Raw genomic sequence first — 18,575 nt, 5'->3', positions numbered from 1 at the left:
CTAACATAGATCTCCACCAAGGCATAAGGGACACTAACACCTTGGAAGTGTGCAAGCATCCTCAAAAAACAAATAAACAAACAAATAAAAAAGATCCTGGATATGGATCTGTTACGTGGATCACCTAAAAAAAAAAAAATGATCATTCAGCATATGTCATCATAAAATTGTTCATTGGAGTGTAGAATTTTCTTTTCATTATTTCCTTCATGTGTTAGAACTAAGAAATACACTGTGTACAGTATTTCTTTTTAGCTTAATGTCTCTGGTTAACATCTTGGGTAAGATGAAATAAAGTTTTGTTTGATTGTATATGCATTGGGGGGGGGGTCTGTAGTGTATTCAGATTTTATGCATGCTTTGTCCACAAATAGTTGCACTTCACAAGCACAAAGCTTGTCAGAGGCTTGCCCGACCTGGCAAAAACTAGACAATTTCCTGCCTATGGAACTTGATGAGAAGGGCCAGGTGAAGAAATGCTTCGTAACTAGGCTGTAGGAAAGGAAACATCCATAGATTGTAATGAATTACAGAAACGGTCTATTGCATTAGTTACAACAGGATTATGTGTGTATGTATGTGTGTGTGTGTGTGTGTGTGTTGGGATGGGGGGGGGAATCTAGGGGTCAGGTGCATGGGGGGGGGGGGTGTCAACTTGTGAGATGCATGGCACCTTTGTATTGCATTATAATTTTAATTTATTCCAGGGGCAAGCAAAGTGACCTCATCCCTTGGTGTCACCTCCTTCACCAAGCGGAGGAAAGCAGCTGATGAGGAGATTTTCTACATACCGGTAAGTAAGGAGGCCTGAAAACAGGTGGTTGGTTTTACACATTGCACATTAATGGCATAGCCCATATTGTATGCATATCTTCGAAGATCCCAACACCTGCCTTGTTATTGATCTTCAGCTTGCAGAACATATGTAATGATAACAATATAACAAAATATGATTTTGCTATCTAATTATGTATTATAGCTTATTACCTCCGCCAAGGGAGGAGGTTATGTTTTCCTTACCGTTGGTTTGTTTGCTTGTTAGTTAGTTTGTCTGTGTGCAAAATAACTCAAAAAGTATTGAACGGATTGGGATGAAACTTTCAGGAAAGGTTGAGAATGACACAAGTAACAAACGATTAACTTTTGGTAGTGATCCAAGAATTTTGGGGGAATTTATGAAGGATTTTTGATATTTTGGCAGGTAGGGTCAATGAACTTGGGAGTTCAGGCTGCGCGTATTTGAGGTTTGCATGCGCGCACTAAGGTGCATGCTCTAGTTTCTGCTAGGGCGAGGCGCGCCATGCAGCTGAGGGTTTATGACGTAACAAAGGCTTCTATATTGGGAAATCGGGCGACTCTCAGCTCACAATGCTGTAAGTACGTATGGGAGGAAATCCCTATATCTCTATGGAAGAACATAACAAGATCAGTGGTGGAAATGAGCTGCATACTTAGCGGAGGTCTGCGCTCTCAGAGTGCTTCTCTAGTTATATTTATTGTATTATTTTTGGTAATAAACTGTATAACAGTATTATATTGTGTGTAACGGGAAAAGACATGATGAAACTTTTTCTTGTAGAGTGCAAGGCGACGGTTTTCCACCAGCGCTGTGTCTGGTTCCACAACAGGTGCAGGGTTGGGAGAAGTATGAGCCACTGATGAAATGACTTTTACCATTTTTGTTTTATATTTTATGATGTGTATCAGTTCCGGTTCTAGTATCCAGAGAGGTTTGCAACCCTGCTAATTTGATTCATTCAGTTAATTTATTTTCATTCTCATTTTTCTTCCAACAAAACATAACACAGAATAAATCAGGAATTATATCATAAGCATATACATTAGAATGTGCGAAACGAAAATTAAGAAATAGAGATATGTACATACATATCGGCAAAATACTAAGTTATGTTTAGAGGGGAAAAAGAACTGAACTAATGTTTGCAACAACAACACGATTCCTCTAAAACAAAACACACACACATTTTCTTGTAGAGTGTGAGGTGATGTAAACCAGTGATGGGTTTTCCACCAATGCTGTGTCTGATTCCACAACAGGTGCAGGGGCGAGAAAAGTACGAGCTGCTGATGAAGATCAAAGAGTCCTTGGATCTGATGGACGTTGTGACACCAAGCCAGATGCAGCAGTACAAACAGCAGCAGGCTCAGCTCAATCAACAGTACGTACATATTTTACTCCCCCTCCCTTCCACCGGCCCTGGCCGTGTCAAACCTCTCTCTCTTACTTCTGACCTCTGTGAGTTTGCGAGGGAAACAACTTGAAATCTGCCCCATCTCTCTCCAAAAAGGCTGATGCGGCCTCATTGAATTTGCTTTAAAAGCTTTGAAAGATATGAAAATCATTTCACAAGGCTGAAAAAAAATGTTACCATTGCACCGGTGAGGTCCTGGCAAGCCAGTAGAGTCCCACTCTACTACTCCCCTTCTGTATAGGCAAAGCAGTACATGAAATTTTTCTTTACAGTCCTTCCCTGTATAGACACATTCATCAGATCTGTAGCCAATGATATTGGTACTATGGGAATTTATGTAATGTGGATTAGACGGTCCATTAGTGAGATCATTGGCGATCAAACCACATAATATATATATAATATATATATATATATTTTTTTTTTTTTTTTTTTTTTTTAGGGGGGTGGGAATAGCTATGATACACAATCTCTCAATAACATTTAGAAAGTTCTACAGGTTCTATTTCTTAGAATCTTGAGTTAATGACTTTAAAACTAGGGTTGCCTTGGGGAGGGGGGGGGGGGTTGGGGGAGAAATCTGCCCGCTAGTGTGGTGTGTGGCACGGTTGGGGTGACATTTCTCTTTAAGTTGTATTGTAAAATCATATAAGGCCAGTTCACGTTTCTAATTTGCACATGAGCAGAAGAAGAAGGTATTTGTGATAACAGGCATGTTGGTGTTACAAATTCACCCAAGTTTGCAAATGAGCAGAAGAAGTCATTTGTGATAACGGGGCATGTTGGTGTTCAAATTTCACCAAAGTAAGCTTCTTTCATGTTTTGATGATTCTTGTAAGCCTTGTAAATGGTTTGTGCCAGCACATTCACCTTACAGCAATAAAGTGTTCATTGAAGCCTCGTATTTGGCAGGCGTTACAAACAATAAATAAAATAAATAAGTTTGTTAAAGGTAAACAATGAAATGGATGCTTCCCCAAGTGTTAAGTGATGGCCATTCTGGCAACCTGGTCGACTCCAAATCAACACAAATTTCATTTATCATTCCATCAGGCAAGGTTATGCATTATGTCCCTTTGAAACTGAGTTGAAGTGCTAACTGAGAAAAAAGAAAGGCCAATTTGGAAATGTGCTCATGAGTGGATAGATAACAAACTGGCTTATCATGTAGACATGGTGGTTGGTGTCAACTTGCTAAGGCTGGTAAGCTGTGTGATGCCATATTGAAGACATGGAGAGAAACCAAGTGTGTGTGTATGCAAATGTGTGTGTGTGAAAAAATAAGTGTGTGTCTGTGTACTTTGTAGTGTATGCGTGTGTTGTATGTTGTATGTGTGTGTCTGTGTTTGTGTGTGTGCGTGTGTTGTGTGTGTGTGTGTGTGTGTGTGTGTGTGTGTGTGTATGTGTGTTTATTCATTTCTGTGCTGTACATACAATCATATTTCGTCCTTGGGAGGCAAAAATGCAATTACACTAACAGGTCACGCCCTTATAGATCACTCGAGTAGGACAGAATTATGATGAAATTACGTCGGTATTGCACCAGCCAGCCTAGGTTGTAACACTGTGAACATAAACATGATTAGACGATCTCTCATCCTCTCTTCTTCTCTCCTCATATACCTCTTCATCCATATCTCTCGTTCTCTGTGATATCCACCCTTTTCTCCTCTTCTGTCTTTCTGCCAACGGCAGCAAGTGCGCATTTCGCGCAACCAGACACTAGCGCGAAAATAAAAGCATGCGAATATTTTGCTTGCCATATGTTCCAGGAGTTGATGTCTTGATACCGCGGAATTATAAACATGCAAAATTCTTCTTACTTGGCGGGGCGCAAAAAATTAGTCACGCGAAACTATCCACTTTTGCAGTAGTAGGGCCTACTCGGCATTGAAGGGGTTAAAGTTGTTGTTGTTGTTGTTTCTTCTTGTCATTGAGAACTTTCTAAAGAACAGGAAAAAGGTAGTGGCTTAGGAGGAGTAACTTCCCGAGCATTATGTACCTGCGTACAACATGTTCTGATGAGTTTAGGGTTGTCGTTGGCCAGGGAGTAAGATAATTAAAATTTCAACATTCAAAGATTTATATCTCTATAACGGAGTGTCATTAGGTAGGGAGTGATTATATTTGAAGCCAGCTTTTTTTTTTCACCGTTTGTTTTTAGCAGCAAGCATTCTGAAGGTTGAAAGAAATTTGTTTCTTTTTGTTTTGTTTCGCTATATATTGTGATGATATTTCATTTATTTGTGTTTCATGAGATGGAGTCAGTTATATATTTGATTTTTATAGTTTGACTTTCTTATGTTGCAAGTTGTTGAAATGCATGCAAATCACAGAGTTCTAAGGAAGCATTATGAAGATGCAGTTGATTCAGAATGTCAAATTTTGATGTTTAGAGACTTTGGTGAATAAGATAAAAAACAATAACAGAACAACAATACAGAATATTTTTGTCTAAGCCAGTCCAATGAAACAAGTGGAATGTTTATGGTGAAACATTGAGGGATAGGTGGTGAAGCTAACCGTTTCCATTACTCCACAAACTCAAAAACACAAAGCATTACTCCTTTAAATTGTTAGGTATGCCCCACATACCTTGTTTGATTTATTGAAGAAAAAGAAGAAGAAAGAAAAAAAAAAAAAACCCACAGAATCCTCTGAAGTGTGTCTGCTCACATAGGGTTTCTTTTGTTTCTCGTTTCCCACCTGGCTGCAGGATCCGTGCCGAACTTCAACGCTTCTACTGGAAAAAGACTAAGAAATCGGGTGGAAACGAGAAACAAAAGTAGCGCCCCTACCTATTCCCTCCCATGCATGCCCCACCCACTCAAATGTTCCGTTTCAGATGTTAGGAACATAGACGTTTTCAACAAATGTGGACACATGCCACGTAGATTCGTCCGTGTTGGGTACACGCAGTGATGGCAGTCTTCATATGACTCTTAAATCTTCGGAGGAACTGGATTGTGGGATTGAACAAGTTTTATTCCCACTTATCTTCCTTCTTTTGTTCCACTTTCCCATTCTCTTTTGCTTCTCTATTTCTTTCTTCTTTCTTCTTCTTCTTCTTCTTCTTCTTCTCTCCTTTGTTCTTCTTCTTCCTTATGTAATGCCAGAGGTAACTATGCAAGCCAAATGCGCTGGTAACAGTGTGTGAAAGTGTGAAACCTCAGCCAAAATATAGAGCGCATGCTACTGATTACAATTCTGCATATCATGTTCAGTGAAATCAACCACAAAGAGACATGTATATTTGGATCTGCCCCATGTAGTCCTTGTAGATTAGTCTTATGTAACCACCATGAAGAACCTGAAATATTTTTGGAGCTGCAAAAAAGAGTGCATACAACGTATTTAGATGGGATGTTTGATTGTAGGATGCAAAAGAAAATAGAAATGCTGTGGCTGACTCTATACCAAAGAGAAGAGGCAGAAAAGGACATGTTTGAGAATGTGTAGCTTAATGAAGTGCCTATGTATTCCAGGGGTTATGAAACAATCTCTTGCAATTTTTTTGGGTGTGTGTCAACTGCCTACAATTCATACCTCAGGAAGTAGAATGCTGTCTCTCACCAGCTCTTTTTACATATATGCGGCAGTCGGATTCCATGAAATGAACAGGAAACAGATCTGTGTCAAGACTTCAAAGAAAAAAACAGAAGAAGAGAAAATTGGCATAATCATGTCTGCTTTGTGGTTGTTTTTTTTAATACCTTTTCTTCTGGGGTGGGGGATAGTTAGTGATGTTATTGGTTGCATGTGTTGGACTAATGCCTCAGTGCCTATTTTTGATTTCATTTTTTTTTTTTTTTTTTAAGGGGGGAGGGTGGGGTGGGGATGTGGATGGGTTAAAGTGATGACGTATGGCCAGACGGGGCAATCGGAACAGAAGTCGCATTTGCTTTTTGGTCATTTCACCCTTGGAGAGGAAACAAATGGTCAGCGTGGGCCGCTGGACAATCTCCCAGAATTCATTCCTCCACTGCGTGCTGTTCCTCACCATGTTTGCGTTGATGTAGGAAGTGAAATCTGATGAGCAGAAAGAGAAGTCTTTTATCGAACTAAAAAGAGACCTGCGGAATTCTATAGTTTCACATATGTGCTGAATGCACAGAGATTAAACAGAGGCAATTATGTCATCACTTTGAACACAACTCCAGACCTACCAAAGCTCTCGCCTCGTTGGTCTTTCTCATGCTGAGACGCCTGACAAGCTTTATTTCACATCTCACAAGAAACCAACTCCCCCTCCTCCACCAAGAAGAAAAACTAAACAATAAAAAAGTCACAATCATTTGATATGAAATTTACAGTACATCTGTATTGATGTCATGTCAAAAACAGAAAACCTCAATCTAGTAAAAATTTGTGTAGGGTACAATGTTGGACTTGTGGGTTGATGACATACTACCGCCAATTTGAGTGTGGTTGGCTAGTTATCGATATGTGTTTTGTTTTGTTTTTTAATTCTAAGATCTGATTTTGATGAAAACGCTGGCATACTGTTCATCTGATTCTACTCTGGTCAATGACTTTATAGCCATCTTGAACATTTTGTAGAATTTGCGTTTAATATTGGCTGTGCTGCCAACATAGAAGCTTTTTGTGAATACCCTCGTAATTGATGGGAGAAAAGAGAGCACTAAGGGGAAAAATATCTCATTTATCCTACTTCAGTGAAGGGTTTGTGCGTCTCGTGGTAATAGACGAAGAAAGGAAAGGGACACATAATTCTTTTTGACCCAGCATGGATTTGACTTCATGGGACTATGCAGCACTGGATGCCTGCAGTGGAAGATACGTGAAGATCCGTTCACATCAAAGCAATATGAAAATGGACCTGCCTTTGTCTGTCCTCCCTTACATTTGGATGTGGGTGAAATTACCTGTTTGTTCATAATCATGCTGTTTGAAGCGATAGAATATGTCCATTAAATGAGCATTGATATATATCTTTACAAGAACTTATATATTTTAGTAGATGATTTTATAGCTCTAAGCACATCCCCAAGGGTACTAAATGGTATTTCGACATGTGTGTATTTCAGAGATATAGTTTAATGCATTAGATTTTATGAATACAATTGTAATACATTGCATTTTAAAAGGACTGTGTTCATGCTGTATTTACCAAGGGCTTTTATAAAACTACTTTCATGATAGAGAGTAAAAAAAGATTGATATTTTTATGGATTGCTTTTTATAGAACTTGAAGAAAAGTTATGCACCTGCCATAGATGCCTAAAACTATTGAAGACCTCCAAAAATTCATCTTGTATCCCACTTTTGCGTATTATGATTGTGAAATGGTGAATTGTATTTTGTTAGCTGATGATAAATGACACTGCCAATGTGCTGTCTGTATACTTCTGCAGCCATTCAATTGTCCGAATGTCCTCACGTAACATCTCATCGGATTTTACGCATATTTGAATGACAAGTGTTATGTAATGGAAAAATTGTAACATTTAAGGGAAAAATCCTGTCGTTCAGCTTCACAAGGACAAGATCAGCCAGAGTGGAAACTTTGAGCAAAATGTTGTCATCAAAGGAAAGCAAGTCACAGAATTTGTAGTTTCACATAACTTTGATAGTGATAGTGGTAAAACATATGCAAATGAGATGTGTGTAATGATTGCGTCACTTCACAATTCGTGTATCGGCCAGTTAAAAGGCACAATTTACTATTTGCAGATGAAACAAAAACCCAGCATTAGTGCTTCAAAATAGTTCTAAAATGTGAGTTAGGGATAGAAACAAAAAATGTAGAAATTTGAACCAGTATAATCAATGTAAAGTATTGTTAAATATACAAAATGTGAACAATGTAGTTATAATAAAAATGTTTTCAGACTAAACCGTCTACAATTACGGTTTAATGAGAAAAATAGTGATATCTCCTTATATTTTAGGCTTTATTGCAAAAATTTTATACGGTAGGATGTTTTGTGATACAACTGATCGACACATATGCATCAAATGTGATATCTTGAACATTTTTGAAATCACTGCTCCCAAAGGTAAACAGGACCTTTAACAACAAAAGTTATACCGTACAAAAAAATATTTTCTGAGTGGGTAATTAAGAAAATTAATGTCACTCTTTCACAAAAATCACTGTGTTTATAATTCAAAATGCATTTGTAAATGTGACTGATGCGGGGGGCCTTCCAACCTGTGATGCTTACGTTAACTATATTGAGCTTGAATTTTCTGAACTTGCACACTGAAGGGAGATTCCCACTTATCACCTTTGTGTGCTTCAAATGCCGACTGGTACAGAAATCTGTTGTGTTAACACACCGTCCAAAGTCTGTGGCACAGAGTGGGTTGATTGTGTATTCTTGTCTTTTTTGGGGGGAGGGGGGATGTACTTATTACACCAATATTGTGGAACTGGGGAAATTATTTATGAAATCTTAATTTTGTATAAAGTCTTAGTTTTGTTGTAAGTATGTAAATAAAATACAGAAATATATGAAACAAAAAAAAAGTTGTTCTTTGTGCTGATGTAGTTTCTTGAGGAAATTTTTGAGATTGATATGATTGCGGTGTTGGTAAATCTAACCAGTTGATTTGGATATTGTGTGGTGTAGTGATGAAGCGTGATCATGTAAAGTGACACAAGGAATAGTAATGACTCCATGATGTTAAACATAAGAACTATTCCCCCACCTCCAAGACATCTACATTATCATCTAAATATCTCTATAAATATGTGTTGATTTGTACTAAGTGAGACCCCGTCATAGGACATGTGAAATATTGCTCTGTAGATCTGCAGGTTACTGTGCAAACTTCTTTCTGAGGACGTTCTGTTGGTCTGGAAAAAAACAAACAAAATGCCCACACTTGTCTTGGAAATGATAAGCTTTTTGAGGGCTAACACCTATTTTAGAAAGACATCTTCATGATTGACTGCAAATAACTGAAGGTAGAACCTTGCATTGTGCAAACATTGCCGAGAATATGAAGTATGAGAGTTGTCATGTTTTCCATGCATTGAGCTAGAAGGGAGTAAGATATTCTGAATTCTGGGTCACATGTGGTAATGTCTGTCCAAAATGTTATGGAAGCACCTAATCTTATAAAAAAAAAGTAGTCTCAATCAAAACTCCTGCACACCTGGTACTTTATTGTAAAATGATAACTATAAAGGGATTATCAGATTAAGCTAAAATTAAGCATGCTTTATCAACACATCTGTCCATGATCAGTGCCAACTTTCAAAGCAGTAGCTTGATTCTTTCAAAAGTTATTAGAGTTTAAGGTGAAGAGTGTTGAAAGGATTTTCAAGAAATGAAAAGGGTCCTCCAAGACATACCTGATCCTGCTACTTTATAAACAAATGAAAAAAAAAAAAAGGTATAGAAAGACTGCTGAAAACACAGTTTCCCATTCATTTTATGATCCTAAATGTAGGTATAATGTAAAAGAAGAAAAGGTCTTTCAGAAAATATGAAACACTTGAGATTGACTTTGGTTGACCCATTTGACCTTTTTTGAGTCCTCATGTAGAATCAAGGGGTGCAACTTTTGTTTTGTGATGCACGGTCACAAAGAGTGATAACACAGATTGAAGAATTTTAGGTAAGCATTAGTGCATGGGGAAGGGGGTGAGAAGGGAACTCCATATAATGTATAGCATGTCTTAAAAATGTTGGACAGTGATAGATATAAAGGAGCAATGTGCCAAGGAATCACTCCTCTCAGAGGCCATCACAAGTGCAATCATTTTTCAGGTGAAAATGTGACGTCCGCAGCCTTCATGCCTAAATAAATGCAGTGAAATAAGTTACAGTTTGCATCAAAAAGAAACTGCAGTTGACTCTCGGTATAACAAAATCCTTGGGACCAGCAGGTTTCTTTTTTTACACCAAAATCTTGTTTTAATGGAAGGGAATTGTGCATCATAGTAGTTGGTAATAATAATTTGGGATCTGAATTCTGTTGTAACAAAATTTCATTAGAAAATATTGTTTGTTGTCATTTAAGCACCCTGTATAAGCACTCCAGTTTATGCAAGACCTAATAGTGTGGGTATTCATGAGTGGTCTAATTCATTCCCTGCCCACCAGGTACATACGAAAACCATGAATTATGCCAGTTGCCAAGAACATGCATCGAAGTGTACGTCATCGGTAACGGTCAACTTGAGCCAAGATTCTGTGGCTGCGTGGGTGCTTGCATAGAGATCAGTGCTGAAGCTGTGCACAATTTGTCACAGGGATTTTTGAATATATCCAAACAGGGCCAGCTTTTCCACTCCATGAAACCCAACGCTACTGGGTCTTGGGGGAAACAAAAAAAAACAAAAACAAAAACAAAAACAAAAAAAATTGGAGGAAGAAACAAATGAACGTTAAAGGGATCGTATAGTTTTGGTTGAGACCTAATTTCAGGTTTCTAACATCTATGAGGAATTCAACATTTATTTGATGAAAATTGGTTTTGAAATGGCCGAGATATCCAAAAATGGGTGATTCTAAGAAAGTGTGGGACCCACACTTTAGTATGATCGCTTTGTTTTACTTTGTGTTTGGATGTTTCAGTCATTCCAAACCCTGATCAAATTCCCTTTAAAATGGTATGCTCTATACTATATCATAAGTGTTTTCTTGGTATCTCGCAAAAAGTTAAAAGCCCAATTTTCATCTCCACCAATACTGTACCATCCCTTTAATGAGTCTATAGCTTTTTGGGACAATTGATCCTTTGTGAAGCAAAATTCCCTTAAAACAGACTACTTCTCTGAACTCAAGGTCATTTCCAATCATATGTTTTTATCAACAGTTTTGGACATAGTACACTGTTAACATCAATAACTTTCACAGTCTCACCTAAATGTGAACAGTAGTTTGTTTCTAAAGCAGTCGGTCGATTTCAAGACCCAGTCGCATGGATGGGGAAACAGAGGTGGTCCGATTGAATTAGTTTTCATTCACTGCCCACATGGGTACATTCGAAAATGGCAAATAGCACCTGTCAGCCACGTGCCAGGGTATATATGTGTATCAAAGCATAGGTTTATTGGTAATGGTCTATTCCATTCAAGATTCTTAGGCTGTGTGCGGACTTACACAGAGATCAGTGTTAAAGCTGTACTCGATTTTGTTAAGGGATTCTCAAATGTATCCCAGTCCCGGCAGCCTTCCAACTCAATGGTGTCCCTGCACTACAGGGTTTTAAAAGACAAGTTTTGTCCCAAACTCAAAAGTGTGTTTGTTTGTTTGTTTGTTGTTTTTTCAGCATTGCACTAGATTATCACACCTTTGTACAGAGAATCTGATAATCCCTTTTGGAAATGAATAATCACTTCAGTGATGTATAATATTAAATTGGGTGTGTTTTCTCAAGTAAGATCAAATTGTTTTGTGAAGCTTGCAGTTTGTTGAAGTGGTCTATGCAGACTGCAAGATGTATAACTTTGGATCAAGATTGATAATGTGTTTGTTTCTTTCTTTCTTTATTTCCAGGCTGCTGCTGCCTAATGGCATGCCAAGCCTGCCCCGGGTCAGCTCCTTCCAGAGTACCCCGCCCTCTGGTTCCCAGGGGCAGGCCCTGAACCACACCCCGCCCCCATCCATGAGCCGCAGCCAGTCCTTCCCCCACCAGCAGATGGCCCCGCTGCCCAGCTCCCAGTCCACCTCCCAGCAGCAGCAGCAGGTGATGCCCGTTGCCGTGGAGACGCCACAATTCACCAACCTGCAGACGTACACACCCTCTACCTCTACAACTGGTCTGCAGCGACAAGACACCAGGATATGCAAAGGTGAAGTTTCTTTATTTTTTTCCCAGTTCACCTTGGTCTGTTGTATTGGTAAAGCTGATTATACCAGTACTCAGCATTTGTTATCCATGTGCGTGCAGTAAGCTTTGCTGTGAGCATAGCAACTGTTTTATCAAAGCAGCTGTTTTATCATGTGAATGTGCAAATTGTTCATTCTTTCATTTTACTTACGACATGTCCATTGACATTAAAAATTATGCAGCAGAAACAAATTTGGTCCAACGGTACAATAAAGTATCATTTTAACTTCCATTGTTTGTGACCATGACAACCTACATTGCATGGACACTTCCATCTATTTCATTCAGCATGTGTGTGGAAAAAGATGGTGCCAGTTGTGACCATCAACAAAGTATTGGCAAGTGTAACATTCTGTTCTTCACTCTTGATTATGCACAGATGAATGGGATGGTCCCAATATCAGCATGCAGGAGAATCAAATTTCCTACATTGCATGGACACTTCCATGTATTTCATTCAGTGTGTGTGTGGAAAATGAGGATCCCAGTTGTGACCAATAACACAAGTATCGGCAAATGTAGCATTTAGTTATGAGTACCTGGTATGGGCAAATGTAACATTTTGTTCTTCACTCATCATTATGCACAGATGAATCCGATGGTCCCAATATCGGCATGGAGGTAGACTCCGTCCCCACCAGTCAGGGCTTTGGCGTGTCTACTTCCAGCCAGCTGACTCCGCCCAATCCTTGCCCCCCTCTGACCAACCACACCTCTTCATCACAAGATCCAACCATTCAACAGTAAGTTACTTCTTCCCCAAACTCCTACAACTTTTCTACCATCATATTAATTAATTATGCTAATATATGCATAAAATCATACATTTTGCTCTTAATCAGAAAGTAAAGCTCCTAGAATCCTAATTTTTGTTGATGACATTCTTTGTAGCATTCCTAACAATGTACTTGAAAAAAAAATCTGGTATCAAAATTAATGTCTTATGTATTTTATTGTTTTATGGATTTCATATGTATTTCTTTGTTTTTCGACCTGTTGTTTTATCATTTTTTTTCGCAAAATTAATGACGGAAACTATTTCAAGCATAAGCATGCTGAAATTAATTGATTTCAGCTTATGAAAGTTAAAATGATAATATCTTTATGAATAAGGTAAGAAAACTCCATTTGCATAGACTTTATACACAAAATCATGTTTTTTTAGCCATTTTCGGTCTGACAGGCATGTATAAAAGGACTTGCAGCGTCGTAACTGTATGTGCAATTTTTGCCAAAATGGTGTCAAAAGTTGCGCGAGACTTGAAAGTGATAAGTCAGCGAATGGCGCGGTCAAAAAATTTCGCGCGCCGGAATAGTCGCAAAAAATGTCAAGGGGGGGTTGATTCACCCCCGCCCTTTTAGGGTTAAAATACGAGATCTTTGCCCAAATGCTCATGTGGGTAACTAGAAGAAATGTTTGTTGTTTGTTTGTGTTTATGTATGAATGCTCTGCTGTGTAGCCCCTCACTGTTTTACTGAATTTTATCTTTGACATCTTTTCCTTCCTTACAGCTGGCTGGCCCAGATTGGCTTGAAGCAGTACCTTGAGGTGTTTCAGAACAAGGGTGTCTATACCATACACCAGTTGGATGAGATCAACCTTGAGGTAAGGCAGCCCTTATCCAAGGCAATTCCCCATCCAAGGCATTGCCCTGTTGATAAATCTCTTGCAGTAAAGTCTGGCTCCCCTTACCCCTCACTATTCTTTCTACGCCAGTGGACATGCACGATGGAGTTCTTTCTTTACCAGATGGCACATATATGTGGAACTAGTCACTAATCCCCCTAAACCATAGTGTGCCACTTTGGCCTTCCAGTTGTAGTGAGGCACATTTCTACACCTGAGTGGGCTTGCTAACTAGTTAAGAGGGATTATGGAAGAATGATGAGCAAAAAGCTTTACAAGTTAACAGTGATATTACGGCGTTGTAGTCTTTGCAGAAGTATTAATTAAAAAAAAAAAAAACTGTAAATTTCTATGTCTGTATTTTTCTCAGAACTCATTTGGCTCAAGACTGCTTTAACAGTGATATTACAGCATTCTAGTCATTGCAGAAGTATTAGTTTTCAAAAAACTGTATATTTCTATGTGTGTATTTTTCTCAGAACTTATTTGACTTGTGACTGCATTTCTTGTATACAGTAACTGTCTTTCACCTCTAGAAATATGGAAAAATGTGGAATCATTGCTGAAGATTTCTATTCAATTTGTTATTTGCGGTTGTTAATTTTTCATCCATCCCGGAGCAGGACCTGGCAAATGTCCCCCACAATGCAAGGGAGACCCTCTGGCAGAGTGTGGTGGATCTGCGCTCCAAGTTGCAACTGGGAGCCGTGCCAGCCATGATGCGGGGAGGCAGCAACGCCTCCACCATCAGCGTGCAGTCCAACGCCTCCCCCAGCACCTCCCAGTGCTACCGGGCCACCCGCTTCACTCTGAAGCAGACGCTCTCATTCAAGGTGGAGAAAGAGGACTATGACGATGCCGGAATGTGAGCTGATGGTGGTCGAGATGACGACAAGCCCCGCCTGAAAAAATCTCACCTGGGATACGCGAAGCAAAAATCACCAAACTAATACAGCTTGATGCTGTTCTATGCTTTCGGCTGTTCTTGTCCGTTACCTCCAGTGCTACTGAGTTATAATGAGGAGGAGACAGGGAGGTGTTTGCATGACAGTGGATGCTGCGTCAGGAGTCTAATTCAACCCAGGAATAGTTCTGCAATGTGATTCCCCTGACTCTGGAAAGATACATGCGCTGTGTATGAAGTCGGAGGATTCCCACTTGTGACATATTTTCTTGTGCACCGTGTGGAGGAAGGCGTCCAGAGTGTTCAGAGCTGATTAAGACCTGCGACTTTCAGGAAGACGTGAGAAGCGGGGTTAGAACCGGCGAGGATGGAAGCGTTCAATGAGTGCAGAATTATCTTGACTGGCGAGATAATTGGTACGATCTCATGTCTGTGTGCATGTGTACTATGGCTGTGTGGAGACGAAAGTTGGTGGTTTTACTGCCAGACACAGTGGAAACAGCAGATTAGAGGATCCATTACAACAGCGGTTCAAAGATGACACTGGGGGAAAAGGAGTGTATGGTCGATTTTTCCCTGGATGTGAACGTGTGCTGGTGTTTCTTATGGAGATGTTGGCCAAGTTGAGATGGATTTTGTCATCTTAAAGATGCTGTAAGCTGCATAGTAAAGAAAGAGGGGAAACAGTTGCCGTGCGACTGCTTTGCAAGACATGAATTTCTTGCAGACACTTTCCCCAAGAGCCTATAGATAAGAGGTCATAGGTCGACCAGACAGGTGTAAATTGCTTTGACTCCAGGTAGACCAGGAGTGTGGAAGAAGCGATTACTCGACGAAAAAAACCCAGGGATTTTCCATCCAGTCAGATTTCATGTGCTGACATTGGAGACATGTAAATGCTTGTCAGTGATCTGCTGTTAGCTCCTCTCTTTGTTTTATGCAGGAACAGTGTGTGTTAAACATGTACATTCTTTGTGTTTTTTTATTGTGGCTTGACGTGCAAGGCACTGCCTCTTTGCCAGAGAAGTACTTTCTGAGTTACAGGCATATATGTTTGAGGCCAGAATTCTGGTATCTGTACTCACTAAAGCGACGAGACAGTAGCCTTTTACTCAGAGGATGTATTGTCACTGGATTTGGTATGCAACTGCAGTGGATGTACCATGTAATGACAACTTAACTACTGTTGTACGTAAGAGTCATGCCGTTGACCCCTTGCTTGATTCAACTCCTTGGGACCAGAAGAAAAAAAAAATCACCTTGTTATATCAAAATTGTTATAACGGGGTTTGAAAAAAACAAAATAATTATGAAGAAAGTTTGAATAGTTGGTCAAGAAAAGTTACTAATATAATGAACATTTGTTATCAGTTTTTGTCATGAGGAGAGCTGACTTTACAAAAAGGGTAGGATTGTCTGAATCACATCGAATTCATTGAATATTTCAGACTGATTTTTTTTCTCTCTCTTTTTCTGGGTGCATCAATTTCTTTGATATGAGAGGAAATTTGGAGAAACACAATTCTTGCTGGTTGTTGTCAGTGACTTGACATGTTGTCCTGCTACAATCCTGAAACGATAAATTTCTTTAGTGTGATTTACATGTAATGTGCCTTTTATAAAGAATCTTGTAGTAATTTATTTGGGTGCACATTCTGAATAGGAGCCCAGTTGGCCTTCCATGAACCAAAGTTGTCCGATTGTAGTAGGAAAATCTGCGATAGGTCAGCTATGGACTTTTGCTACTTTGCCTCTTTAAACACGCTGCACTATCTGCCTTCCACCGCCTCAATTCCTACGAAACTCCAGAATGAACCATGCTGCAACAATGATTTAGGCATGCAAAGTCGTAGTGACTCCATGCTTTATGCCATGATTTCATTGTTTTACGAGTACATCACGTACCAGTTGACTTCAATTCTCCTCAGTGTTTAGAATACACATTTCGTTTTAAAGGAGCAAGGGGAGGAAAATGTATGAATAAAAAAAAGGACAATACAAATGGTATAATCGGGTGTAATATTCTTCAATATTCCTGGAAAACATTTTGATGAAATCTCTGTTGTCCAGGCAGTCTTGATTTTTGTACCGTGTTTGTGAATGCTAACTTGACCATGGAATGGAATGTTGCTATAGTTTTTGTCTCCTCTGTGTGTTGTATGAGGTTTTACTTTGAAATGCACAAAAAGACATGCTGCTAAAGGTGCCCTATGCAATGCCAAAGGGGGGCAGGGGAAGGGGAGGAAATACGTCAAAAATTTGTATACCCCATAACCTCCTTCAACACCAACAGCCTAAATTCATGTTATGAATACTGTATACACCATATATTTCGAGACGTTTGAATTTTCGCAAATTTTACACCATAGACTTCGAGAGGTTTTTATTTTTTAGAAGTTTACGAGTTGGGTGCTATTCGCAGATTTAAGAACACGTGAAAATATCAACCCTGATCCCAGCGTAAATGCGATGTGCATGCATACATTTCTCCGTTCACTAATTCACTCTCTGATCATGAATTTAACCACTCATCGTCGGAAAGTCCCAATTCATGAAAAATTAGATTCGCTAGATATATATGCTGTATACAGTACTTCACTGTGGACTCGCTAAATATATATGGTGTATACAGTGCTTCACTGTGCACTCGCTAAATATATGGCGTATACAGTACTTCACTGTACCTTTAAAGGAGGAAACATGATGTTTGCAAATTATCTTCCCCAAGCGTTGAATTACCGTCATAAGGTATTTCTGCCTCACCCTTCCCTGCGTCTTTATGCTGCATCAAGGCAAACAAACAAACAGAAAACCAAGAAAAATAATACAATAATATGATATGTGGCCTAGTAGTGTCATGTTATAATTGGTGTGCACAGACATGTCTATTATATCGACTTGAACCAGTGTCTTGGGAATGTGTGGGAGAAAACGACTTTGTATATTTGTAAATTTATACATACCATACATTATGACATCATTGATGTGTAATATGCAGTACAGCTGTATTTTACTCTTTTTTTTTTTAACTCTCTGTCTATTTGGTAAAATTGCTGACATGAAAGCAATCAGTGACCATGATTAAAACTGTACATGGACGAATAATAAGTGGTGAGTGTTTTCTGTTTGTCATGTCGACGATGTCTTGGACAACGAGGTTTGTTTGTGTGTGTGTTTTCATAAACGACTTCAATCGCAGATATAATAGTGTTGTACTCCAGGCAACTGGGGATGCATTTCACTCCGGGTATATGCCCGTTTGTTCAGAGTATTTTTTGATTGAGTCATTTCTTTATTCAAGAAAATGTTTATACATAACCAGGTCAATTATCTCTTTAGATAATTGCAGGTACACATTGAACATACAACACATATGAGAAACAAATGAGAAAGCACCTCCTTAAAGGTATTGTTCAGAGAATTTGAAACAAATGAGAAAGCACCTCCTTAACCCTATTCTAACTGAGCTATTTGAGACCAAGTTTTTACTGAGGGGGGGTCAATTTGACCCCCCCTTCAGATCTCGGCCGCCGATCGCCGCAAAATTTTGCCTAAACATAGAGCCGGATGTCAACTACAAGTTTACATGGTCATACAAAAGAAAACTTTTGATTTTCTATTTTTAGTAAATTAATTATGCAAATTTACGCATGAAATAATATTTTCACCTATAACTCCATTAAAACGACTGAATGATTGCTAAATTTTTGTGTAAGAGATCCTCAAGACACATTGAACAATATTCTTGTAAAAAAATAGCACAATCAAACTCAGTTTCTTTTGTTTTGTATTGTTTTTTAAATTTCTTATGTATTTCGTTGTTTTTTTGACCTTTTGTTTTCTATTGTTTTTTGTCCAAAATTTGTTGCAGGCACTTTTTCAAGCTTATCTACATTAAAATTGATGAATTTCAATGGTTAAAAGTTGAAATAATCTAATTTATATCAATTTAACCAAAAAACACAATTTGCATTGTATTTGCACACGATATTATGAATTTGAGCCATTTTTGGGTTGACAT

The 18,575-nt window shown here is 38.8% G+C and overlaps 1 protein-coding gene across 5 annotated transcripts in view; it reads left to right on the top strand.

Moving 5' to 3' along the window:
* Positions 1-17,656, top strand: part of LOC140239329 (tumor protein 63-like) — a 44,320-nt gene extending 26,664 nt beyond the window's left edge. For all 5 annotated transcript variants that reach the window (XM_072319200.1, XM_072319201.1, XM_072319203.1 and 2 more), the window contains 6 exons: positions 708-793; positions 2,059-2,180; positions 11,690-11,985; positions 12,613-12,766; positions 13,536-13,629; positions 14,274-17,656. In XM_072319200.1, the coding sequence (XP_072175301.1) occupies positions 708-793; positions 2,059-2,180; positions 11,690-11,985; positions 12,613-12,766; positions 13,536-13,629; positions 14,274-14,519 (998 nt within the window). In that variant the 3' untranslated portion in view covers positions 14,520-17,656. The remainder of the gene's footprint in view (positions 1-707; positions 794-2,058; positions 2,181-11,689; positions 11,986-12,612; positions 12,767-13,535; positions 13,630-14,273) is intronic.
* Positions 17,657-18,575: the final 919 nt, after the last annotated feature.

Source organism: Diadema setosum, chromosome 15, assembly GCF_964275005.1.
Source record: "Diadema setosum chromosome 15, eeDiaSeto1, whole genome shotgun sequence".
Taxonomy (NCBI): Eukaryota; Metazoa; Echinodermata; class Echinoidea; order Diadematoida; family Diadematidae; genus Diadema; species Diadema setosum.
This window is presented reverse-complemented; position numbering and strand designations above follow the sequence as displayed.